Below are 27,641 nucleotides of genomic sequence, written 5' to 3' on the forward strand. Positions count from 1 at the left end.
ATAAGAAAGCCGCGGCTGGAATGATAACATCTGAATTTCTGTTGTTCTATCTCTGTCGTATTTGATGACTATTTGTTGATCAAGAAATCAGTAATTTAGCATATTTAATAATAAATTTTATTGGTTTGTCGTTAATAATTACTTCGCAGTGCGTTTTAGACGTTAATGATATGCCCTTGATAATACACTTGCATTATAATATCATTGTGCAGGAAAGATCAACAATAAGAAATTTAAACAAGCACAAAATGGCTTGGCTGAAAGAACTCAAAAATTAATAAGGTGCCTCGAAATGCCTTCACAATATTTCAGTGAAATCTTTCTAGAAATCAATGAAATAGTACATCAAGATAATTCTGTGAAGATTTCAAGCCAGCACCTTCAAAATTTTTCATTCAAACTGACAGGAAAGTTGTTATCTTAAATATAGTTCTTATAATTTTAATTTTGGCGAAAAACTATCGTTTCCACAAAATATGTCCAAAATCAGTTAAAGTGTTTCATTGGGTACAGATTCAAAGATATCTAGAAATAAAAAATCTTCTTGTGAAGGAAAATAAGAGAAAAATTTCAAAAACTATCTACCAATAATAAACTGACAATCTTGATGTTCTTATAAAGCTCGGAGACAGAGATGGAACAGCAATTAACTGAAAAGACAATGCGGTACATATTCCAGCCGCGGCTTTCTTATACTATGATGAAACTCAATGCGGTTTTCGAAAAGATAGGGGTTGCGTAGATGCGGTGTTTTCTGTCAAGCTGGCAATAAAGAAACGCAGAGAGCATAATCAAGAGACTTGGATACTGTTTCTAGACCTTGTCAAAGCCTTTGATAGGGTCCCTCGCCAACTTCTATGGATGGTCCTTGAGAAATTCGGTACGCCAAAGAAGCTCGTTTCGCTGCTCAAATCACTTCATTCATCCTTCCAAGTGAAATTCGTAGTCGACGAAGTATCCCACACGCTGAAATGCACAATAGGCGTCAAACAAGGAGACATATTAGGACCGGCCCTGTTCACCATCTTCATCGCTGCAATCATGATCACCTGGAGAAAGAAAACGAACCGACCACTCTGTCTTTTCCACACAAAAAATGATTTCCAGATGACGGGTCGTCGTTACAATGCCAAAGGTTCCGAATTCCCAGTCGAAGACTCCGAATATGCAGACGACACTGCAGTACTTTTCGAATCTCGCGAGATTTGGCTGAGTACTCACCGCTACTTATTGAACATTTCGATCTTTTCGGTATGGAAATCCATAAAGGTGACCTAGAACATCCAGACAAACCTGCGAAAAACGGAAGTTCTATTCGTATCCGCTCCTGAGAAATCTTACCGAAACGCTGCCACTTTTGATGATACTGATCTTTCAAATATCAATTTTGGTGGAAGTTATTTCTTCCCTGTAGTTGAAAAGTTCTGTTACCTCGGCACCATGATTACCCGCGACTGTAAAGATAGCGAAGATGTATGTTGTCGAATCAAAAAAGCAGGTAATGCCTTTGGTGCATTACGTCGTAGTTCTTTATTCTCAAACCCATCGATAACGTATGAAGCCAAAGGTGCTGCCTATTGTATCCTCATCCTTCCCATTCTTCTATATGGTGCAGAATCTTGGTGTTTAACGGAAAATCTTTATAATCAATTACGAACATTTCATCATAGATGTGCTCGTTCAATGCACCGAATAAATCGTCGACACGTTTATTTACACCGGATAAGTAGTAATGAGTTGCTTGAAAATTTAAATATCCATTCGATTGATGTTTATATTACAAAAAGGCAATTGTCGTGGCTCGGCCACGTGTCTAGAATGTCTTTTGAAAGAATGCCGAGGAAATTGTTATCTTCGTGGGTCAAAAATCGTAGACCAAGGGGCGCACCTGAATTTACTTTTGGGCGTGGAATATATAAAGCACTTCGTCGTGCTAATATCAGTAAAGATAATTGGTTTGTTTTGGCGCAAGATCGTTGTGAATGGCGTAGAATGATTAATAGTTTTTCATAATGTCTATTTTTTAGTGCTATATTGTTTTGCTTTATTCCGCGTAGTAATTTCCTAGAGATATTTTATTTAATATTTAATTTTTCTAGGCCAATTCCTAATGATCTAGGATGGTTCACTCTCTCTCTCTCTCTCTCTTTCATTATTTTGTTGTTTTTTTGTTCTAAAATAGTTTAAAATTTTTTAGCTTTAATTCATGATATTGCACCATTGCGATGTCTTCCACCAGAGGAATGTAAAGAGATGGAAAAACAGCTTTTCTGATTACTCAAAGTTCAACGATCACTTCTATTGAAAATTCTATTGTAAAAACGTTGATTAGGTCATTAAATGAAAGTCTAGAAAAGACGGCTTGCCATACAAATCGGACGGTTTCTACATGATTTGACGATAAAAATGAAAATTAGTTTTCCTTTTTTGCCGATTACTAGTTCAATTTTTAAGAAGAAGGAGCAATATTTTTACCAATGTATAACAAAAGAAATTCTTAACGCAATGATATTAAATTGGTTCTTGTAAAACTGTCAGAAGTCGAGTAAAATCAAGATGAAGTTATAATTTTCTCGAGCTCTAGCTTTCCATATTATGGTGCGGTCATGATGCGGTTATATCAGTAGAATCGCTAGGAAATTCTGAGCAAGAAGATATAGGTACATTTTCGTATAGGAAAGGTGTACCCAAAATATAAGCCCTAAAAGTTTGCGCATAATCATGCAGGCTTGAAACAAAATAATTTTGTCACAACCCGCTAATTATGCAGATTTTTTATAGCGACAACAAAAGAAACCTATAAACTCCCTTAAGGTCAAGAGACCTGGTATATGACGAGCCGTTTTTCCATTGTTTTCAAGAAGCTGTTTTTCCATCTCTTTACATTCCTCTGCTTCCACGGACCTAACAGTGAAGGTTTAACTGATTTTACGTCACTTACGATCAATCAGCTGTTGGACCCGTGATGTAATGTCAGAAGACATTGGATTACAATGGAGCATATCATGAATATCTAGGTAAATCACTGTTATCGAGGAAGACAGGCCATTCTCAAATTGTCTCTTATTCATGATATGCACCACTGGAGAGTCTTCTGAGAACTTTAAAAATTTTCCACCCAATACGTCACTTAAACAATAGAAAAAGTAACGTATTGGGTGGAAATTTTTGAAAATTCTTGAAAACCTCTCTACTGTTGCATATCATGGATACTATCGTGTAATACGATGAGGATGTTTTTATTTGGCTAACCTTAAATTTTGAAATCCCTCCTTTTTTCAATATTCTCAAAATTAAACGCTCAGCTATAAGGATATCATAAGATACTCAGCTTTCTCCGTCGGGCACTAATTTTATAAGAATAACTCTTTTGTCTCAACAACAGCGACATGCAACTTTTCCTGCTGAAGGCTCAAACGACTTTAAGGTTCAATCTCATCATTGATTATTACCTTACAAAATATAATATTGTTTAAGTCTGTGTCAAAAAGGTATACAGTGTTTTCATTTTTAACTATAACTTATCTCATAAATATCATTCCAACGACAATAAACTTTCTTTTTACGACAACTGATTGCAAAAAGTTATGGCCAAAAATGAAAACGTTGTGCACCTTTTCGACACCAATTTTAAGAGGTTCAGACTAGCAACTTTTCATACACAGTAAAGAAAGAATCAAAAGCCAAAGCCAAAGAAAATTGCATTGGGCTCTTCCAGAAAATGTCCGTACATGGGGGTGGAGGGTATATTGTCCGGGGGTAGCAAAAAATCATCAAAATTTGCCTTGCCCGGGGGGTAATTTGGGTTGTCCGGAGGGTCAACTCATGCTTGTCCGGGGGGTAAATCACTGAAAATTGTTATATCCTCCACCCCCCCCCCAATATTCAATTTTTTTCCATTGACTACTTTACAAAATGTAATATTGTTTTGAGTCTGTCAAAAAGGCCTACAGTATTTTCATTTTTGACCATAATAGAGAGAGATGAGAGAGATGAACCATCCTATCAGGGGAACTGGCCTAGGAAATAAACTAAAAATATTAGAATATTCTAGGAAATCACCACAAAGGAAACACATCACAGCAAAGGAAGAATCAAAGTTTTCGTATGATAATAAGCCAAAGAAAATTGCACTTTCCAAGGAAACTTTAATACAAGCTTTTTTTTATAAGCATGGTGTAAATCCATTTCATCATGGATATTCTTAACTTTTATGGGAAAATCATCCTAAAATATTCTTACAACACTCTTAGGTTAGGATTCTAATTGACAATTTATAATTTAAAATGGTCTAAAAATGGCATTCTTAGCTTGACTTGCAAAATTCTATGATGGTGATATTCTTAGCATATTCTTAATGTTTTGGCCATTTTCATCATGGACATTCTTATAAAGTGTATTCTTATAAAAAAAGCGTGTATCGAACCACCAATCAAGTGAATGTCCAATTTATAAGATTCCCTTGTTCTATTTCAAACTCTCGGTCTAAAATATGTAAATGCAAACACCAAAGCTACAATTAACTCTCACTAATCTAAACTCTAATATAAAATCTAAGTTCTTAAATTACATGCAGATACAAACTATGTAGAGAATTACTTGAAAATTTGAAAATATTAGAATAAAGGTTTTTTGATAATGAGAGCTTAAGTATACTGAGAGTCAGCTGTATTGCTGCACACACTTTATTCATGACCCAATAAAACCATCGCACACTGTCCAACTTAAAGAACAGAGATCTGATACAAGCTTTTTTTATGAGAATAACTGCTATAAGAATATCAGGGTGAGAATTCGTAGTTAGAACAATAGGGCTATTTTTTAAAACAAAAGAAAAATAAGAACAATGCTCACCCTCCAAAAGACATTATTCTTATAAAAAAAATGTGTAGCCCCTGAAAATAATCTCCATTGATATTACCGGATCATTAGAGTCTTGGATTCCCAATGACAAACAGATACAAAAAATATACACGTTTTTTTATAAGAACATCCAAAATTTTTGAAGCCTTCGGATGTTCTTAACTTTTTGAGTTTTAAGCCTAAAAATGTTCTTAACATGTTCTTATTTTGACCATTTTCCTAAGAAATAGGGTGTTTGTGAGTCCACAAAGCCTTAAAATGATCTTAACTTAACTTGTTCTTAACATTTTGGCCAGCGAAACCTTATGTTCTTATATAGTTTGTTTCCTCTTGGTTTCTCCAAGATTTTTCTAAATGTGGACGTTAGGAAACAACTAGTCTTTTATTTAAAACATATAATAAGGGGTATAAGGAAAATGTCTTCGAAATTATCCTCTTTTTAAGTTTACAAAAAAATGTTACCAACCTAACTAATAATCTGTAAAATTATAAAAACATTAATTTTGAAGCCTCGCTCTTTCAAAGTAATGTAACCTATATATTGGATCTATTTGGTCATATTGGTTTTATTTTTACATAAGTGCTCCCGTTTCATATCAGACACATATTTCATATCAGGACAGTGTCTGCTTATTGTTATGTTGTGCTGATTAAAGCAAAAAATGTTTTTCTTTTCCTCTTTCTGACCAATATTACTCCACATTCTTGTCAACTCTATGTGAAAAAGCTTGTTAATTAAAATTGATGAGTAAGCAAACGATATCAATCTTATTTAAAAACAAAACCTTCAATATTTTGATGAGCTTGAAACTTTTGACATTTTCACTGGACAGGAAGATTTTTCAGCTAATATAAATTATCCAGAAAGTAAAGACATGAGCGAGGCCCAGGTTCGATGCTACTTTACAAAAAAAAAATGGTGTGATTTGTTAAAAAATAATAAAATTAGTTTTTAAAACGAGTTGTAAATACAAAAAAAAGTTATTTTTTGGAATTTATAATTATAACAAAAAAGTTGCTTAAGTACATAAAATCAAAAAGTTACCTCCAAATTTTTTTATTTATAGAAATTTTAGAAAAAAATAACATAGAATACAAAAAAAAACCTATAGAATTAGAGAATTAAAAAACCGGCGTCCATTTTCTGAAGGTTTTAGTATTCAAAAGATAAGTCTGGACAATTAAAGCGATGTTTTTTTTAGAGTTAAATCGATTTTTGAAATCGATAATAATCGAATCGAAAAATTGTCCGAAATCTTGCAAATCTATATAGAGTCGAGTCTCTATGACTTGAACCAACACGGGAACACAAAATGTTCGAGTTAAAGAAATTTCGAGTTATGGAGGTTTGAGTTAAAGAGACTCTACTGTAAAATTAAACCTATATATAAAGACCAGCACATCACATTAGAATCAAAATCCCTGGATTATAATGTTTTTATAAACAAGAAAAAAAGTAGAATATAAAAATATTGTTTTGTAAATGTAAAAAAAATGCATCTGCCAAAAAAAATCTAATGGGAATCAATATATTTTTCTTGACAAAGTGTAAATAGGGTATTATCCAGTATTATCCAACACCATTCATTTAGGGTATATACACACGAAGAAGTCTCTTTTTAGTCAATGTCACTAGGTAACCTATTTCATTGATCTGAGATTTTTGTTTTGAAAATGCAATCCAGATATTTCATTCACCAATCCACCAATCGGATAACATTAGCCCATTAATCCCAGTCTCATGTCCTTTTTAATCAACAAATGCCATATAAACATCAATTGCATCCATCTTTTTTTTTATGAAAACTTTGCTTATTATGTTGAGATGGTAGTGTGGATATCAATCATTGCTATTCATTTGTCAACATCCATAAAAAACATTGAGTCATTCGAAGATTTGTAGATTCGTTTTCTTTTTCGCCTTCTAAACGAAAGTGGAAGTATCTTCCTCGTCCCCTGTTTCTTCTTCGCTGTCCGATCTTTTCTTTTCTTCGTCCGAATAATATGATCCGTCTTCATCCGAATAATCCGATCCGGTTTCCGAACCGGTATCACTGTAATCCGATCCGGTTTCACTACCCGTTTCGGAACCGGTTTCGGATCCAGAATAGGGTTCTTTCTTCTCCATTGAGCTTTGACTTGAATAACGTGGTGGTGGAGCATCATGATCTTCAGGCTCGCTGGCTCTGTTCAAAGAAAAAAAATTGCAGTGTCAATAAACGAGGCCTGGAATCTTCGCGTTAGCAATTTTCGAGTAAGTTAACTTAAGGGCTCTGACCATAGTCGGAAAATTGATTTTAGTATTTGAACTTAAAAGTTATGTTTTAGGTTCTTTTACACTTTCAACAAAGAATTGCCTTTATAAATTGCTTTTTAATGAAACCCCTTAAGAGTAATTAAGAATTTAATTGCAAGAATGACGTTATGAACTTTAAAAAGACGTTAATAATATGTTGCATTACCTTCTTTTATAAAAAGTGCTAAGTTTTAATGGGTAATTGACGTTTTTGTTTCGAATTTTTTTCAAACTGTCCGCAAAGAATTGAACTGTTTTAAATTCTTCGGAAAATTTTTCTAAATTAATGCATAAAAAATTATGGCTGTTTTTCTATGAAAAATTGGAATGGAAAATTGGTCAAAAAGCACTATTTTGAAGCAAATAAGCTTTTAGAAAAAATTTTCCGAAAAAATAATTCTAGTTCGATAAAAAAATACACCATCTACCACATAAAACTTTTCAAAATGTTTTTTCTTCGCCGAAACTAAACTCTTCAAAGTTGAAATACTCTTCTTCGCAAAAGTCTTCATTTACTTTTTCATCAAATTTTTTCATTGCGATTCTTAAATTTTCAGACTCACGGATAATTGGCCTAACAGAAAATGTATATAACATGCCACAGTTTTGTGGGCTAAATCAAGTAGAACTTTATATTTTGTGAGTGGCAAATATAAAAATTCACTACGGTCAGAGCCCTTGAAATAATTAATTTTAACTCGAAATTCCTTTTACGAAAATGAAAAATTGACTTAGAGTTGAGTGTGTTTAGTGAGTCAAAAATTCGCAACTCGGAAATTGCTAAGATTTCGGGACTCCAAACGAAAGTTTTTACAAGAATCAGTAAATTTTGGCTCGGCCCTTCTCATTTCTTCGTGATTTTCAATGCAAAATGTTCTTAATACGCTTATTAACTCAGCACTTCCAGATTTCCGAAATCTAACGCTGGGATTGTTTTTATATTTTTTAAACTTAGAACTTTTAAAAAATGATACTATAACTCAAAACTGATCAGAAACGAGCATCTTTCAACTTACGAGACGTTTCGGTCATAACGATCGTTGGAGACTGCAGCAGCAGCACCAGCACCGTACGCCACACCGGCGCCCGACGGTTGAGGTGGTTTCGATTGCATTGGCATCGAGGAGCCGTTGTATCCACTGCCGCCAGTATTGTAGCCGTTGTTGTATTTATCTTGTTTCGTCTCTGCAAGACCTGAGAATAAAGAAAAGATTTCCGCTTATGAGAAGTACAATACATGAAATGATGATAAGGACTGCAGGCAAATTTCCAGGTCTTTTCTGCTACCGGATAACGGTGCCCGAAACTTGATCTTTGCTTGAATTTTGAAACTCAATCCTAATTCTTGTACATGAGTAGCCATGAGAATCAATGCCATAGGCCCTTATTAACAGAAAAAAGCCCACTTTGAGGGCAATTCTTTGTGTTTTAATAGTTCCCAACAAATTAAACAGAGCCTGGGTTGATTATTTTGTTCTTAGAACTGAATTCACACTCAATCTTTCAAATAAAAACCCTGAAAATTTGCCAAACATTTGAAGCCATGCGAGTCTCTCTAGACCGTTGTTTGGTTATTTAGTTCTTATTTCATTTTTGTTTTCCGCTTTCCCTTGTTTGTCTGTATCAGACCTTTTTGTTATTCGTTACAATGTATTGTTTTTTTAGCGATAAGCTAAAACCTTTATTCTTATGTTTATATATTTGTTCCGTTAAAAACCTCTTATAACCAAAGAATTCTTTGTTATAACTTATTGGCCCTTTTTACGTAAATGGCATCATTGACGTAACAAAGGCTGGCGTAACAAAGGCTGGCGTAACAAAGGCTGGCGTAACAAGGAAGGCGTAAGGAATCGGAATCGGAATCGGAATCAAATTAGGAGTGGGCTAAAAATGGAAAATGATTGAGCTTTGGCATAACAAGGGCCGGTGCTAAGTTAGGGCCAATATAGTAGATAATGTGGATAAGTTAGAGTTTTTACGAGCTCTTGTTTGATTTGGTTGGTCGCTAACCTGCAATAAAAAAATTGTGTTACTTTTTCTAAAGAACGCGTCATCTCTATTACTTAAAATGACCAATTAGTATCTCATAAAAACTCCAGCTCATCCCGATAAATGAAGACAGTGTCCACACTTACGTCTGTAGGTCTTAGGACCACCTTTGAGGAGAAGGATGACAGTGATCATGGTGATGAGGATGAAAAGGGTACAGAGAGTGATGGCCACAAACCAGTTGCTTCTCCACCATGGAAAATCTGATGCGTGCGCTTGCGGTTCTATACGAATGAGAGGAAAGAAAAATAGAAATTACAGTGAAAACTCATTGATTCGAGCTACTATTGGGCCATTCCATTTCATATCCATACAGGGGGTGGATGAACATTTCTAGAGGGTAATCGGAGAAGAAATTTTCAATCTTTTAAGGGGTTAAAAGCTTGATCAAAAATTTCCAAAGGGTGAAAGACTGATTTTAGTGAGCCAACCTCACTTTAAAGGTAGGAAAAGAATTCTTTCAGAGGATATTTTTGCAAATTTTGCCATTTTCCAGACACATTTTCAATAATTTTTTTGTGCCTTGAAAGGGTTCGTCTACCCCCTTGTATGATGTTTTGGAATGGAACAGCCCATTATTCGAACCTTTCTATAAGTCGATCAAATTCTCAGTCCCTGTCAAGGGAAAACATCCATAATTTCTTTGGAATTCGAATCTCTCAGTACTTTGAACAAATCATATTTCCCTTACGAGTTCGAATAAGCATCCTTATTTAGGCCTTATTCAGGATATGCGTGAGGTATTAGCGAGATTAAGAATAGTTAGATAATGCCAGGCGAATTACCTCTAGCCTTCATTCACGTTAAAGAGCTTTTCTACAGGCTAAAATTTGTGGAAATTTGTTCTAGGAGCAAGGTTGATTCCTTTGCGGGGTGAGTCTATCTTAGCCTCTTTTGGTTTGGTTTCTTTTAATTTCTAAGATTTTAAATTGGAAAAAAATTCAATTTTGAGACACAATAAAGTGTGCAATGCGTTTGATTCAGTGGACATTAAGTTATATTCCAAAGAAACAACAAAAAGTGTCTCTTTTCGCAGAAGTGCGTTCGTGTTGGACAACGCGTCAACTTACTCAGTTTGCGTAATGGTTGTTGTTCAGTGACGTCACTGGTCTCACTCTGCCCCATATCGTTCACGCCAACTGTCCAGAAGTCGTACACCAAAAAGTCTAGACCTGTCACCAAGATCCATGCTCGTTTAGGGAACTCTTGTTTTAAGATTTTAGGGACTTGGTAGTATTGTCCTAAAAAAAAAAGTTTCAATAAAATATCACTTAGAATTCTTCTATATGAACATATACAGTTGACACTCTCTAATTCGATCTTCAAGGGGAATTGGATTTTCATCGAATAAGGGAGCTTCTCGAATAAGGGCCTATCGAATAGTAGAAAGTCGAATTAGAGAGCGTCAAATGTATATATTATAGCCCAATACCTCGTTTTATAAAAATCTAAATTGTCACGTCAGATTTTGAACAACGAAATAGCTTTTTCTTCATCTCTGTTTTCTTCAACAGAGGCAGTCGCAGTGCACACTTAAGAAACTGATTTTTAAGAGCAGGCTCGCTTTATTCAGTGATCCAAGCAAGACGGAAACTGCCTAGAAAGGCGGAAAATGGATTCTACACAGCTAATTAGCAGATTAAAATTTTGGCGAATTACCTCTAACATCGTAATTTCTACTTTCATAGCGAATTTAACTCCTCATTCAAATAATTAATTTTCAAGTGCTTTTTCATAGCCAAATTCAATACGTTCGTAAACTATGCCAGCATGCCTTTTATTTAACTTATAATTTATTTATTATTTTAGATTTATAACAGGACCAAAGGTAATATCAGATACTTGTAACTGTTTGCGTAATCCTGTATAAATATTCAATAAAAACTAAAACTAAAAACTAAAAAACCTTTTCATAAATTACGTCATAAACATCACTTGCCTCGTATTCAAACAAAATCCAAGTTGATTATGTCTCTTGAGACATTAAATGAATTTTTATGAATAGGAAGTAGTTTAATAATAAATCCGCTGGGAGTTAATCACCATGGTAATAAATTCAAAATGGGGCAAGTGGTGTTCGTAACGTAAGAATTTCGAGACGAAAAAGTCTCTCTTTAAGAACTTTTAAACACTGTTTATTTTGCAAAATATATGAATTGTTCGATTACCTCTTGGTCGGTAGTAGACTTCGAAGTATTTCGGCAATCCTCCGTACGTTGGTCGCTGGAAAGTGATATTGATTGCTGTGTCATCGAAAGGTTTAGCTCGTGGTGCTCCTGGCTTGCCAGGGACTGAAATATTGAAGAAAAAACAATAAAAATCGTACCATCTTTTTTTTTTTTGAAAATAGTTTTTGGAAACATCAATTTTTCAAAGTATGGTTCACATTGGGCTTTTCCAGAAAAAATCGTGCACCCCCTTTTAAAAAATAAGCGGAATTCTAAAGGGGGTAATGAATTTGTAAAAATTCGGAATTCGGAATTCCAGAGGGGTATGATCCTAAAACTGCCTGGAATTCCAAGGGGGTAGGTCAAAAAAGGTTGGACCTCCTCAACAGGATGTGCACGGTTTTTTTCTGGAAAAGCCCATTACATGACAATATGAACGTATTCAAAGTATTGAAAAATAAAATCTTTCGAAGACTACTGTAAGATTTAAAAAAGTTAAAATCTGAACATTGGAATATGAGTGGAATTTAGATTAACGCATGTAAAAACCTACGATCGACAATGGCTATAAATCAAACGTGTGGCAAGAATAAGCTACTCTGTACCAGAGTGGACCTCGGGTTTATCGCTTCGTAGTACACTCTGTGCGCATTGTCTGTTTGATAAAAAATTCCCCCTCTCTCACCAACACTTCATCGCAGCGGTCGGTTTGAAAAATCTCAAATGAAAAAAGACAATGACAACAGACCCTCTATGGCAATGAATTTTAAAATTAGCATAGATACTGGGTCTATGTACAGACAAAAAATAAGCTGGTAGCGTAATAGATACAGGGATAAAGACTTTATTAAAACTGTTGAGAGAACTTACTGTCCGGGTCACTAACAGTGAACAGGATACGTTCCCATCGTTCACCGTCACCGACGCGATTACGGGCGGACAGCTGTAGATCGTAATACGTGTACGGTTGGAAAATATCGATCAGGTAAGCTTCGCGGGAACGTCTGTCTTTGGTAATACGGGTTCTGCCTTGCGTTTGACTAACACCAGCATCTTGGTTATATTGCCATGAAACCTCGTATTGTTCAATATAGCCGTTAGGGTGGATTGGCGGTTGCCAGTTGATATGGGCGGATCGCCCGTACACTGAGACATGAACGTTGGACGGGATTCCGGGGATACGGGGCTCCGTTTTGAATGAAACAACATTCGATTCTTCCTCATTCATACCGCCGGAGTTGATAGCGGTAACGGATGCAAGAAATTCGACTTGAGCGGTCATGTTGATCAGAACGCCGAAGTTTGGTTGGTCTGAGTACTGGTATTGGTAAACGATAGGATCGTTGGCACCACGGCGAGATCGGCCCCGAAGAGCCTCGGCATCAGTGACATTCCAATATTTGATCTGAAAAAATAAGCGTCAAAATGTCAAATATCAGAATAGAATTCAAATATGAAATCTAGAGAATTAAAGCCCAATTGATCTCCCATTGTACAAAATAATTCCGTTGCTTACATTAATCTCGTATTTGATAAGAAAAATATAATCTATATAGTTTCGCGTTTACCCTGTATGATGTAGCTCTTTCGACGGGATCCCAGTTCAGTTGGACGGAGAAACGCGAAATATCTGTAACGCGAACGTTCCTTGGTGGATTATCCGGTCCTAAAGTAAAACAGAGAAATAGTGAGTGAATGTAAACGCAGTCTTAAGCTATAAAGGCCGGTCTCCATTTTCGCGCGACATGAGCGAAAACTTTTTGACGTTTTTGTAAGAACATTGGTCGGTTGAAAAATGAATTTTCCATTGGTCAAAATTGACGTAACGGTTGAAAAAAGTTGAACTTCCTTCAACTTATTTTTTGTTCGCGCGAAACGACGTAATCTTTTCTTTTGGCAAAAAATGTTGAGAAAAAAACTGTCGCCCATTTCGCACGAAAGTGGATACCGGCCTTAAGTAAATGAACGTCAGAAAAAATGTTTATCTTCCATTTTCTTCAATTTTTTCTTTTTTGATAATATTCCACACTCCGGAATCTTTTTAACGAGCACAGAACCGCTAACTAATTCAAATTCTATCAAAAATTATTGAAGTTTGAAAAAACACTGCCAGCTAATTTGAAATAGACTTTAAAAAGCTTTTACTTTAGGAGAAAGTAAAAAATATGGCTGGTTTCAGGGCTCGAGGCTTAGCAACCTGGTTGCTTATAAAGAAAAAAATGTCCACCCGTCCCCACAACTGTTCATTCAATTTGGTATTGGATCCTTGATTCACCAACATTTAGTTTACTCAATAAATTAGCTCTGGAATGTTTTTGCATAGTTTCATAAGGGGCGATAGGTTAAATATACAAATAAAGAATTTGAGAAGGTATGATAAACAAAACTAGATAATCTGACCATGATGAACGGTAGCCCTTGACCCAATAAGTAAATAAATTATGGTACAATATAAGGGGCGGTCAAAACAAATTTCTCAGAAATTGAGCTAGAATGCTAAGCAAAGTCAGCCCTGAGCAGAAGATTGGGGTTGCTTATCTAAAAAATTTGTGTAAGGTGATTCGGAAGGCCGCACACAACTGATACAATACGGGAAACTCAAAGTGTCAAGATGAAAACGGAGAATTCTTCCACAAGTGGAAAAAAATAAGAAAGAATGAAATAATACGACTTACTTTTGTCACCGGATTTCGCTGAGCGAATGGCGGGTTCGACTTTCGACAATCCTTTCTCATTACCAGATTGAACGTAAAATTCGTATTCGACGTTCGGCGACGTTGACGGAATTTCGAACTCGCTTGCGTACGTCAAGTTTTTGTCTACTCGTTCTTTCGCGAAATCAGGGGGTGTGGTGCCAGCTTCCGCTTTTTGACGGTAGCCAACAATGTAATAGAAATTGGGCGCGCCGTAATAGACGTCTGCGATTGGCTAATGAAAAACGAAAAGATTAATTAAAACAAGCACAATGTATATTGGGCCTACCTGAATCGGACTAATTTATATCTTTGTGCAAAAATCCAGAAAAATCTAATGACAAAATCTCCAAACACCAGTTTTCCCGGCATATTTAGCCGGAATTTTTTTCTCCAAAAATCAGGCTCCGTCACATTTTAGATATTGCCATTTCGCAAAATTTCATGAAAAGTATAAAGTACAGCTCCAGAAATTCAAGAGAAACCGTTTTTCCAGAGATTCTCGGCTGTTCAGGCGATTTTTAGAAAGTTCCAGCTTCAGAAATCAGTTTTATTGACAATTGAACCATGCTTGATGGTGGGCATTGTTATCAATAATATTTTTATGTGAAAAAACTACGAAATATAAGGAAAAAATCACTGCAATAAGCGGACACTAGTGACCCCCACCGGGAATTCGCTTTTTAATAGGTTTAAACATAATAGAAAACTTGAAAAAAAAGATGTTTATCAAAAGAGATTTCAAATAAAAGAATGTTGTTGATTGGCTTAGGTTTCGAAACTCTCTATTGTTCCTTTAAAAAAACTTTGCATTGCGCATGCGATGTATCCAGAGAAATTCAAAATTTAAAACAAGAGCAGTGCGCATATCCCGAAGAGTAGGAGTTTTACGCTCGAAACGAAGGAAGATATATGACGTAGCCTTAAAAAAACATTACAGTTGTTTTAAATCGAACCGTCTCGAGAAACACGATGACAAACATGACTTACTCTCCAATGAACGTAGAGTTTTCCTTCCTGTCCTTTAGAAGTACCTGTGACGTTTACCGGGTTCATTGTGGGTGCTAGAAAAAGATTGAAAGTCAAAAATTATCGTATTTTCATCACTGATCTTTATATATCCCTGGACCAAGCTATATCTGCCATCTTTGATCGAAGTTTTTTTTGCGTTGGTACCCGTAAAGAAGCCATTGCAGTGCTCAAAATTAACGTCTACCGGCGCTACATCATCGAAAGTTTTCGAGGTAAAGTAGGTCTAGCGATCTCGACGCATTTCCATTAGGGTACCACTATTTAAGAAACTCTGATCAAAGATTTTGCTTGGCCGGGATTGGAAACTTGGTCCAGGGTATATATAGCACAGGAAAAAATCCGTGAATCACATGCGTGTGAAAACCAATTTCCGAGCATGTGATCCTGCAAAAAATCACATGCGTGTGAAAATGTAATTCACAATCCATCTTTTCTTACTTGTTAAATAGAATATAAGTCAATTACTTTTAGGGTATTAAACCTCTCTCTCTAAGAAAGACAAACAATCCTATTTGTGATTTTAGATCTAGTCACACCCCATTTAATAAGTCGAGAAAAGATGGCTTGTGAATTGTATTTTCACACGCTTGTGATTTTTTGCAGGATCAAATGCTCGGAAATCAGTTTTACCAAGCATGTGATTTCCATACTTTTTCCTGTGTAGGTCAGTGATTTTCATAGAACACCTAATGTCTTCTGCGAAATTTAATCACAGAGAAGATTTAATCACATTAAAGTATTACTATATATAACACAGATAATAAACGACTCCATCGTAACCAAATCATGAAAAGACTTCGGTGTTGGGTAAGCTATATACAACATGTGAAGGCAAGGAAAGAATCACCAGAACGGCACTTTTTACTATTTTTTACCAACCTTTTTTTTTTTTTACCTTTGACATGTGTCCAGTAGTAAGAGAACTTAAACGTTTAATAGTTAATTACTTTTTTAAAAAAAGTCACACACTTTCAATATATCAATAGAATATAGCTAAAGTCTCTACAACTCGAACACGCACGCGGAACACGATACTTTCTGTAATCAACATGAAAGGGGGTGCGGAACGAGCGTTTCGTTTTTGCAAAGAGAAGTATCGTTAACTCACTGCACCCGCTTCTTTCAAAAGTTAACGCTCGCTGCGCTGGCTTCTATCAGTACAATTGGAGTACGTTTTATTAGGCCATGTCACAGCTCAATTCCTAGTTTCCTGATTTTTTGTTTAAACCGCCGAGCAGAATGTTGTTGAACATATCAAAAGCCCTTTGGATAGTGCATTATTATATCATTCATATACCAGAAATATTTAGCTAAAAAGGGCAATTATCTGAAATGAAAGAATGACAAAAAAGAGAATATTTTACAATAAGAAAACCAAAGGAAATTTTATATTTTCAAAAAGGGATGAAATACTTTGGGACAAGCTGGAGTTTTTACAAGCTCTTATTTGATTTGGTTGGTCGTTAACCAGTAATAAAACAATTTTGTTGCTTTTTCTAAAGAACGCGTCATCTCTATCACTTCAAATGACCAATTAGTAAAGTATCTTGTAAAAACTCCAGCTCATCCCAAAACTTTGCATACTTTCATGTATAAAATATTGGAAAAGGGTCAAAAATCAAAGTATCTTACTCTTAGGTTCCAAATAAACGCCCCCCGCTTGTTAATTTTCCACCCCCTGGATCTTATTAGGACTCCCCGTTTATCAATTTTTAAGAATATTTTCAGCTGTCGAAGAGAAGGCACCTTATTTTGCTCTAAATAGCCAGATTTTTGCCTATATTTACCTTTTTTGGGTTTTCAGCAGTACAATTTAAGCCCCCCACATCCCGGTAATATGCCCCCCCCCCGTTTATTCGAACCCCCCCCCCCCCCTCCTCGCCCGTTTATTTGGAACCTAAGAGTCGATCCACATTTCAAACGTGCGTTGAAGAAAATCTCAAATGTCCTGTTTTTCAAGAGATTGCATCTCTCATTCCAAACCAACAAAATGGAAACAAAACATCAAATCCATTAAGGAATAATAAGACCATTTTTTGTGGCGGTCAATAAAAATACCACAGTAATTCGATTCATGACTTTTGGCTTTCGTTTAGCAAAAGTGATATTATACGCGTTCGTTTAGCAAAAGCGATATTTCACTTGTAACCTTGCTAATTTTTCGATCGGATCAAGTATATACAACAAAATTTTTCGCATATCTAGGCAAAGGATGCTCCGCTCGCTATTCGCGCGCTTCGTGCGCTCAAACGCTCGTTCCGCAATTAGGAAAAGAAATGAGTTTTTTTTTGAATCAGTAAATATTACTTACTATCCGGCGAAGTGATGCATTTTCCGATTTCAGATGGGCGGGACGGGCGGCCATCCAAATGATCAGAGTAGCCAAAAACACGGAAAATCAAGTTGGCGCCTGGTACTAAATACTGTGTCACATCATAACTGTCTTGAGTCCCTGGTGTAGCCCTGATCTCAGAGTTGGGCATCAGAGGATCTCCCTTTCCCCCAAACCATCGGCCCAACGATGATGATGAATTGGTTGAAAATTCGATGAAAAACCCTCTGGTCTCTGCAGCCAATTCTTCACCTTTCTTCCAAGTAATGACGACTTCTGAACGTATCTTACAGTTTCCTGACACTTTGACCGCTGCGGGCGGTTCGGGTGGACCCTTGATCTTTAACAAATTGGACGCCCATGCTTCAGAGATGACGTTACCGACCTGTTAATTTTGAAGGAGAAACGAGAAGGCTTCATTAAAGCCCATGAATGTTTTCTTTTTTACTATTAATGGTGGGGGGAGGCGAACAAGTTATCTTTAAACTCTTATTTTCAAAGAAAATTTAAAAGCCCCTTGGTTGAAAAATGGGATGATGGTGTTTCGTTGTTGTTTCAGAGATTCCAATAATTATAGTCACAAACAGCTCACTGTCAGAGGCTGCTTGATGATGAGGGGGTGAATTGAGAAAAAGAAACCGCTATACTCAATGTGGGATTTCAAGAAAAATAACGATTGCAAACCTTAGTGTAGGCATGGCAAGAGTAATTTCCGGCGTCTTGGATGGTCAGGTCCGTAATATACAGGAGCCGTGGTGGTCCAGTTGCACGGTCCTCAAGATAAATGCGGTCGTCGAATTTGGCCATGCGGATTCCCTCTTTATACCATTCAACGCGAAGATCAAGACGCGGATCCCATTCACAACCACAGTAGAAAACGGCGTATTTCCATCCGACCTCGTGAGATTGAGCAATGATAGGACGGTTGATGATTGTTTTATCTATTGTAAGTAAGTGAGTATATTCATCTGGTGGCTGTCGGCGGAGCCGGGAGTGAGGGAGTCTATCCCCTTTTCTATTTACGCTAGACCTGGGAGATCGAATGCTGAAGTGGAGCGCTACACCTACTCTCAGCTCCCAGTAACTTACCGCCTGGATCAGATTACCCAATCTAAGCTACTCGTCCGCTGAGTTTGCGGTGACCAGGGATCGAACCCACAAACCTTAGATTGTAAGGCGAATGCTCTACCGACTGAGCTACCCGACCGCCTTATCTGTTGACGAGGAAAAAAAAAAGGTTCTGAATTCATGATATGCACCACTGCAATGACTTCACGATATTATGCAACTTCTTTGTTTTTGTTCCACCCAATACGTCACTTTTTCTATTGTTTAAGTGACGTATTGGGTGGAAAAATTTGAAAGTTCTCAGATGACTCTCCCATGGTGCATATCACGAATATGAAGGTTGATAAAGTCGACTGTGCTTTTACTCTTTAAAGTTATACAGAAACTTTTGGATAGAAAAATGCAGATTTTCCCCTTTCTTATCCCGGCCAAAGGGTTTAAAAAGACGACAAATATTACAGATGTACCAGTTTGCAGAGTGTGGCACGTTTGCTCGAGATCTCGAGTGCGGATGCTATTAGACAAATTACGCTGACTTGATTTTCACATGCAAAAAAGAGTGCACACTAAAAAACGTATGGACTTTAGTGGATGATTTTCCGTTCATTTTTTGGCTTAACTTGCAAGTTATTAATTGATGTAATTCTAATTTTGAGCTTGGTGTGATAAGCGAGGTTTCTTACCTAAGACAACAGCTGTTCCAGTACTTTGTGCTGGCGATCCGATCGCGTTATCAGCAATGCACGTGTATTTGCCTTTATCTGTTTCACTGACATCCTCGATCTCCAATGAGCCGTCCTAGATAATAAACACAACGATATTAAGGGCTGCGATTAAGTAGGAAAGTCAAACTTTAACATTAAAATAATGGGGGGGTCCAGGGGGGGGTCATAATTCACTATGTCCGGGGGGAGAGGTAAATTTCCAAAAAACGTGATATCCTCCACCCCCTTATTCAATTTTTTTCTGGAAACACCCAGTCTTCGAAAGTGTGAGATTTCTATGAAACTAAAGCCTTGCATTATGGGATATTTTTAGAGGCGAGGCAGAGTTATGAAAGAAAGAAATTAGCTCGTGACAAGGGGGGGAGACCTAACGTTAAAATCTTAATCTACCAAATGTTAAGGCTTGCATGAGGATGCTGGCAAAGAAATTAAGAATCTCCCTAAAAATGAAGAATGTAAAAATAAACCTTTAGTAATTTGTGTCGACCAGATCCGGTCGTATCGAGATCTTGTCCGTCTTTCTGCCACTTCTTGGTGGGGATCGGACCACCGGACGGTTTACAGGCGATCTGCATTTTCGTGTTCTTGAACAAGTAGATGGGGTCGTCCAAGGGAACGTCGAAACGTGGCGCTTCCTCTATATATAAAAAAATAAATTTGTTAAAAAAGGTTACATACAGGTCTCCACTTTCGCGCGAAATGGGCTACAGTTTTTTTCTCAACCTTTTTTGCCTGAAGAAAGATTACGTCATAAAAAAGTTGAAGGAAGTTCTACTTTTTTCATCCGTTACGTCAATTTCGACCAATGGAATTGCTTCATTTTTCAACCGACCAATGAGCTTACAAAAACGTCAAAAAGTTTTCGCTCATGTCGCACGAAAGTGGAGATCGGCCTTTATATACAGGTAAAAGCTATATCAGTGTGTATTCATGATATGCACCATTGCAATGTCTTCCATGGACCCAACAGCTGATTGGTTACAAGCGACTATTGGGTGAGTGGAAGACATTGCAATGTTGCATATTATGAATACTTACTCAGAAATACCTCTTTCCTGAAAAATTTCGATTGCGGTGTTAACCCTCAGCAGCCTTAATCCTACTATGATAAGGCGTTCTCTTTTGAAAAAGTTTATGTACCAGGTGTTTCAAAAAAGAGAGAGTATATTTTCGAATATTTTTCATAACTTTTGAACACGTGAAGCAAATTGTATGTATGATAGCTCAATTTAATTTAGCCTTTCCCCTTTCTGATAATGAAAAGTTTAGATTTATGACATTTTATAGTTTTCTCACAATTTTAATTCAAACTTGTGCACTTTTTTTTTGAAACACACAGTACTAGAATGAGATCGCGTTTACATGCTACACGGTTCCGTGTCGGTCCGCAACGAGATGAAGCCATTCTATTGGTTTAATTTATCTTTTACGTCACTGCAATGCCGACTTTAATAAAATTTTGAAAGGCTCATTGGTCACTGATAACCAAAAGAATGGCTTTATTTCCCGTTTCCGAGCTAAATAAGCTACTTAGGAACATGGTCTGAGTTAGCCCGGGGCCACTTATATCTTTTTAATAGACTGGATGGCCCTGATAAGTGGCCCGGTGTAATTTGGCCGACTTGATTTTTTGGCTTTGCTTGAGGTGGTATCAAATACATGCCACTAGATCCAGTCCCTTTTTAGAGAAAAACAAACATAAAACCATGACCAATGAACCAATCTTTTTCAAATTTTGGAGGTATTTTCATGTTTTTCTTATATATCATAAAATTTGATGGGGATTTAGAATATATTTTATTGTTTTGTTGTTTTCTTATGATTTTTGAAAACGAAAGTGAAAAAATCCAAGATGGCGATATCCTCTAGTCTACTTCACTGGATTCAGCGCCATCAAAATCATCAGAAAGCAAAGTTCAGTCAGAAGTTGACTCTAGTCTAGGTCTGAGTAGGCTACGTGATATCTTCCTTCGTTTCGAGCGCAAAACTCCTACTCTTCGTAAGAGTAAGGCCTGAAAGCCTTGAGCTGTCTATTGTGTAGACTAGGTATTATGAGTGATCGAACCTTCTTTCAATTGGTGGTTTTAAAGGAATCTTAAGAAACAATAAAACATGCAAAGGGATTCTATAAGATCGTCAGATAAATTCGTCATTTTTATAAACCACATTTAGATCCCTAGGCTTAGATAACCTTGTATTCTCTTCAATCTTACAAAAACTGGGCGAAGTAAAAATATATGCAATCAGTTGGTAACATTCACTGTGTTGGAGAAAAGATGTGATGTATAACGTCAGTTTTAAGGTTTGTAAACTTTGTCCTTGTTTTCTAATGCTACATTGGGCCTATCCATTTTATATCCATACAGGTGCAGAGGGTGGACGGACATTTCCAGAGGGTTATACGAGAAGAATTTCCAGAGGGTATAAAGGAGTTGGTTTTCATTTTTACAGGGGGTAAAAGACTGATTTTAGTTTGTCTTTCAAGGTATGAAAATAATTTTTTCCAAGGGTTCTTTTGCAAATTTTGCGTTTTTCCAGGGGGTATACCAGGGTATACATACATTTCTAAGAATCTTTTGTTTGTCTTGAAAAGGTTCGGCCACCCCCCTGTATGGAAATTTAATGAAACAACCCATTATACTTTAATAAAATTGCAAAAAGCTTCCCAATCAAAATTTCTTCATCTGGACTCTCTCAACGACTTGTGTTAAAAAAAACCCTACCGGGTGCGTCAGAAAAAACTTTGGACGTTTGGTGAGCCACTGGGACCGAGCAAAGTCTTTTTGAAACTCAAAACCACTTTTATTAGAAAGAGGATAGTCTAACTTAAATTTTGAGGTATAGCTTTTTAAGTTGGGTAAAGTATTTCTCAAGTTATAAGCTTTTGTAGTTAAAATTCACTTTTCGAAAAGTGTAAAAAAACGTCAAAAATGGGTAATTAAATGTTGTGACAATAGACAGTGTTGTCGCGGCATTTTGAGAAAGAGAGATTTTTTTCCATACATCACACTCTTCACAGATAGATTCTCTCAAAAATTCACCAAAATAAAATTTTTAATTGTTGTTTTACAAATTCCCGCTCTGGTATGTTTTATTACCCAGTGGAAACATTAATGACATTGTTAAAAACGTGCACATCAGAACAAAAGAGAAAGAGAGAGATAGAAAAAAAGAGATCAAATTTAATTACCTGTTTTTGATGCATTTTTGCTCTTTTTGATAAGTAATTTTGAGCTTCAAATAACAATATCTCAAAAAGTTTTGTTTCAAATTTAATGAATGATACCTCAAAATTTAAGTTAGACTATCCTCTTTCTAATAAAAGTGGTTTCGAGTTTCAAAAAGACTTTGCTCGGTCCCAGTGGCTCACCAAACGTCCAAAGTTTTTTCTGACGCACCCGGTAGACTAACTATATACACAAATATGCAATTCAATGTTATTTTCCGTTTCAATTGTCTTGACCTACATCGAGTGGTCGAACCATTTGGGTGCCACTTTCCAAAAAAATAGGTTTTCGTTGGCCAGGATTAAAAGCTAGCGTACAAACTGTAGAGAAATTCATTCTGAAGAGTGACTTTAAAACTTTGTCCATGCCAGCTAAAAGTTGTCATTGTTGCTCTGTTAAGTTTTACAGGTCTTGCTTACTTTGTAATGTCTTAACTTCAATACAAAAAGTGATAATTGATATCCATATCGCCAATGATCTCTGGGGGAATATTATGTAACAAGTAAAGGGACATGATTTATAAAGCTTGAAGGGCTAGATATCATCGCAAGCAAAAAAAATTGAATATCTGAAAAAACATTGTTGCTATTGTTTTCGAAAACCCGCGAAGCTTCTGATTGATCAAGCGCTGAAATTTTATATTGTAATGTCACGTGACCTAGGCAGGACTTCCTACCTAACCACGACAAACTTTTCAGCCGAAGCACGACATCTAGCCCTCCGGGCTTTATAGATATATGTTAAGTGACGGAACAGTGCTTGGTGTACTTTATACGAGACAGGGTATTGATAAAAGTCCGTATCAATCTGACAGAGGCTACAAAAAATGACCACCACGCTATTCGTTCGTTTGTATACCTTTAACTCTGATGTAGACAGATTGCGTGATGGTGTTGAGGTCGTTCTTGGCAACACAAATGTAGATTCCATCGTCTTCTTTGGCTTCGGCTGCCGTGATGACGAGAGAACCTTCCGTGGCATCGTCCTCACTTCCTGTGATCTTCTTTCTGGGCTTGGTTGGACTGAAAATCATAATAGCCATCGTCATATTATATCCCAAAATCAATTCATGATATGCACCACTGGAATGACTTCAACGTTACACCATTGACCCAACAGCTGATTGGTTGTAGGTGACGTAAAATAAGTCAATACGTCACTTGTAACCAATCAGCTGTTGGCAGGTCCACGGTGTAATGTTAGAAGACATTGCAATGGTGCATATCATGAATAAGCAAGGAAAAAAGACACAAGTAAGAATCAAAAAGGGAGTTTTTTCCTTTTTTGAAAGTAACGGGAGAAGTGAGTTCACCTTAAAATGCAGCTATTTTGGATAAAGTCAGTAAGCGAATTTGGTAAAAATTAAAAGCTGGCCCTTGGTTCTCGTGCAAAATATGGCAGAGAACTCATTGTCCATTTTATTAAGCTTCAAAAATGGGCTTGAATAATTTTCTTCCTTTATTGAATAATAATGAATTCAATTTACTGGTACTACTAACTACCGATTTAAAAAAATCTTAAACTCAACATACTCATTCTCAAGAGGTGCTCCATTTTGATACCAATAGAATTTGGGTGTGGGTGTTCCAGAAGCTTGGCATTTGATTTCCAACGGATTTCCAATGGGCAAGTCGATCACATCTGGGAAACTCTTCAAAAATTTCGGTGGGACTGAGAAGAAAAGAAGAGTTCAAATAGAAAAAAATGAAAAGAAATGTGTTATCTCAGATCAAGCCAATAATTTCCTGGGTGGTTCAAACCCCCTCCTATATAATCAATCCCCCCTAAAGGCCAATCACCTATTAATTGAGGCTTTTTTCAACCCCCCCCCTTGCAGGGTTGTCTGAGAATTTGAAGACCCCCCTAAATTTAGGGCAGAAAACAACTCCTAAACCTAAGTGCTTCTTTTAATATTGGGCAGCTCAAAACCCGCTCTCCATTTCCAGAGCCAAAAAAATATAGAAAAATAACAAAGGTTTGGCATGATAACTTTTGACAAAATCTAAATTTTCTAAAACTGTATTGTAGTTTATAGCTCACCAAGAAACAGACAAATAGTTACAGGTCCTTAAAAAAATGGGGAGACATGATATACTTACAATATACAGTCAATTGACCTTCCTTGAAGGAAGCACCACCACCGAAAGAATTGTAAGCTGTGCACCGGAACGTACCACCAGAATACTCGGTGATTCTTGTGATGTACAGCTCTTGTCTCATAATACCACGGAACCGAAAGAATTCAAAATTCAATTCATCTGATCCAGGAGTTCTTGATTTGATTTCAATACCCTGGTACGTCCAAGTGAATGAAGGGTTTGGGCTGTTGTTAGTGAAAGCATAAGAATTTCATTATGATAGTCACAAATACAATATATTGAAACAAACATCTTATCTTATTTTGCCCTAGCGAACGACAAATTTTGCTGGTTCAAAGAACAAAAAAAATTACAAATTGCCAGTCTATATATTTGGTACTCCACCCCAAGTGCATAATAATTTTAATCAATGCACACTGGGCCTGCTAAGAGTTTGCCGGCCTAAGAACCTAATTATTTTTCATTTGCCAGCCAACTAAAAACAAAGAAGAAGGGAACTATTCTGAAGATGGCATAGTTAAAACTCCTAATAAAGTTGGCATGATTCTTACTCTCTAAAAAGTATGGGATTATAATTTGGAGCAACTTTAAAATCTACTTACTTTCCTTGAGCACCACAAAACATAGAGAAAGCAGAATCAACAGGGGCCGTCATTTTGGCTGGCATGTTAACCACAAAATTTGGTTTTTCTTGGTATCCTACTAACGCTGAAAAAGTAGGGATAATACTTTAAATTAATTAACAGGGGCCAACATAAAATAAGTAGTGTAACTATAAGTAAGTAAGTATGGGACCACAGTTGGAGGTGCAGGGAGGTGATTCAAAGGCTCTTCTTTCAATAACTATCTATCCAAAGGTAGGGGAAGGCGCCACTCTTTCCTCCTGTATTTCTCAACTTACCCTTGATCCATCTCTTAATTGTCGAGCATCAAGCAGAGAGGCATCAAGTACCATTTTGAGAATCCTTGGTAGACCCGGCTAGGGGTTGAACCCACAACCTTGCCAACCGTAGCCGGATGCTCTACCACTGCACCACGGTTCTGCAGAGTAACTATGGCAACCTCAGTGAACTGGTTAACCATTCAGTCTTGGGTTCAATCCATGACTGGGTCGTACCAAAGATATCAAATCGATGCTTATACTTGATACTTTGTATTATAATTAAAGAGAAGGACCAAGTGTAATTGGAGCAATTGAGGAATATGGGAAGATGGTTATCTAAAATGGAACCTTTTGGTCATCTTCATTCCAACTGCAGTCGCAAGAAATACTACTGAATACTAGAGCAAATTGAATGTGACAGATCAATTAAGTTAAGTGAATCTTTTTTTATTTGAATTACAAAATTTGAAGGCACAAAAAATATTTAATTTAGAGACCCTTGAGAGTGCTCCTTGAAACTTCTCAAATTCACTTTCAGTACAAACAGGTACAAATGAAGAGTAAAGCTTACTTTCATATGCGTTCCAGAACAGTTGCTGGTTGGACATAATTCTTGATCGATGATTTACCAAGATACAACGTAAACCTCCAATATCCCGTGATTCTTTGATGTCATCTTTGTCAACAAAACTGTAATGCAAGCTACCAGTTTCGTAGTTGATAAAGACACGCGGATTTGGGTTTCCAGGTCGCCAGTATTGTGGTGTGTCTTGACCCTTTGGGATATAACCCCACTGATATGAGAGACCATACCCGTCTTTGCGCTCATGCGGTGGACAATCAATTCTAAAATTTTTGTTAACCGTTGGTTTTAACTTTGATGCAGCTTTTGTCTCTTGGTTTTGAGCCGTAAAGGAACCTAACACACGAATCTTGATTTCTTTTTCAAGAAACACTGTTCCAAATTTATTTTCTGCCAGACACCTATATGGCCCACTGTCACGCATGTTGCTACCTAGTTGACCCTGAGGTTTAATGACTTCAAGGCGGTTTCCTGAAATGATGAGAGAAAATAACAGAAATATACATATGAATAACATAGTGGGGAAAGGGGCCTGATCAACTTCTTTAATTTCTGAGCTGAACAAGCTTGAATACCCTAACACCTTAAAACTATTGACTTCCTGAGAGGGTTTCAAGAACAAAATCATCAAAATTAAAATATATTGCTTGTGTAAATTCTGTTCAATTCTTAATAATGTTTTAGAATTTTTGTCATGTTTGTTTTAACTAGCACTATGTAAATATTTTTGTGGCACCTTTAAAGAAGGGAAGAAAACAAACATAAAAACAAAACAAAAATCTTTAATATGCTTAATATGTTGACTATTACCTGCTACTCTATATTTTGCAGCATCAAAATCAGGGCCATTTGGATTCAATGTTATCTTGTTAAATTGCCAGATTATGTTTGGGGCAGGGTTTCCAGATGCAATACATTCTAACACCAATGCTTCTTCGCCAACAGCTTGTGCTTGACTCGTAAGTTCAATTGGTACTGTCAATTGTAGCAATTGATGCACTTTAGGTGGAACCTCATCTAAAATTGAATATGGAACATGATAGAACTGAGAATAGGATAAATTTATAATTGTGATAAAAACGTTATTGAATTTAAAGAAAATTGAAACTACTTCTCTTTTGAAATCAAAGAAAGCAATAAGTTCACCATGTATTTAAGCAAACTTATTGAACTTTTCCAGTTTGAAACAACTTCTTAAGGAGTCAGAAATTACATACAAATATTATAAAGGAAATTTGCGCATACATCATAATTATTGCTTTTAACTTGTTTGACATTTGTATGAGTTGCAATCCCACAGTTCAATGTAGCTCAATTAAAGATATATGTGCAAGTTGTTATATATCTTTGGTCAAATGATGCAATTAATGTGCAAAAGAAATTAATGCAAAAGTTGATGGGATTAGAACTCGTACAAACACATCGAGAGTAATATTTATAGATTCAGCGCGGTGCGCTAATAGGGTGAATGATAAGTTCAGAATTTTTAAGCAATCTTACCATCACTGTTTGATCCTGTTCCACCTTCCTGGCCTTTAATAGAACTGCAGAAAGCCAGAAGCAAAAGCAACTTTATCATTTTTTATTTGATATTTTTTTATCTGTATTTTAGTCTTTGTTCAT

At 36.4% G+C, this 27,641-nt stretch overlaps 1 protein-coding gene across 1 annotated transcript; it reads right to left on the reverse strand.

The window, feature by feature from the left end:
- Positions 1 to 5,262: 5,262 nt before the first annotated feature.
- Positions 5,263 to 27,641, reverse strand: LOC136800950 (fibronectin type III domain-containing protein-like). The gene is made up of 20 exons (XM_067057562.1): positions 27,519 to 27,641; positions 26,829 to 27,035; positions 26,007 to 26,489; positions 25,155 to 25,260; positions 24,553 to 24,776; positions 23,986 to 24,124; positions 23,312 to 23,475; positions 19,694 to 19,863; positions 19,185 to 19,299; positions 18,118 to 18,374; positions 17,413 to 17,818; positions 15,060 to 15,133; positions 14,052 to 14,304; positions 12,945 to 13,042; positions 12,247 to 12,781; positions 11,377 to 11,499; positions 10,279 to 10,449; positions 9,295 to 9,432; positions 8,176 to 8,353; positions 5,263 to 7,049 (listed from the first exon to the last, which is right to left on the reverse strand). Exons 1-20 carry the CDS (start codon positions 27,595 to 27,597, stop codon positions 6,788 to 6,790), a joined length of 4,182 nt encoding a protein of 1,393 aa, XP_066913663.1. The 5' UTR covers positions 27,598 to 27,641; the 3' UTR covers positions 5,263 to 6,787.

This window comes from Clytia hemisphaerica, unplaced genomic scaffold (genome assembly GCF_902728285.1).
Source record: "Clytia hemisphaerica strain Z4C2 unplaced genomic scaffold, Clytia hemisphaerica genome assembly, whole genome shotgun sequence".
Classification (NCBI taxonomy): Eukaryota; Metazoa; Cnidaria; class Hydrozoa; order Leptothecata; family Clytiidae; genus Clytia; species Clytia hemisphaerica.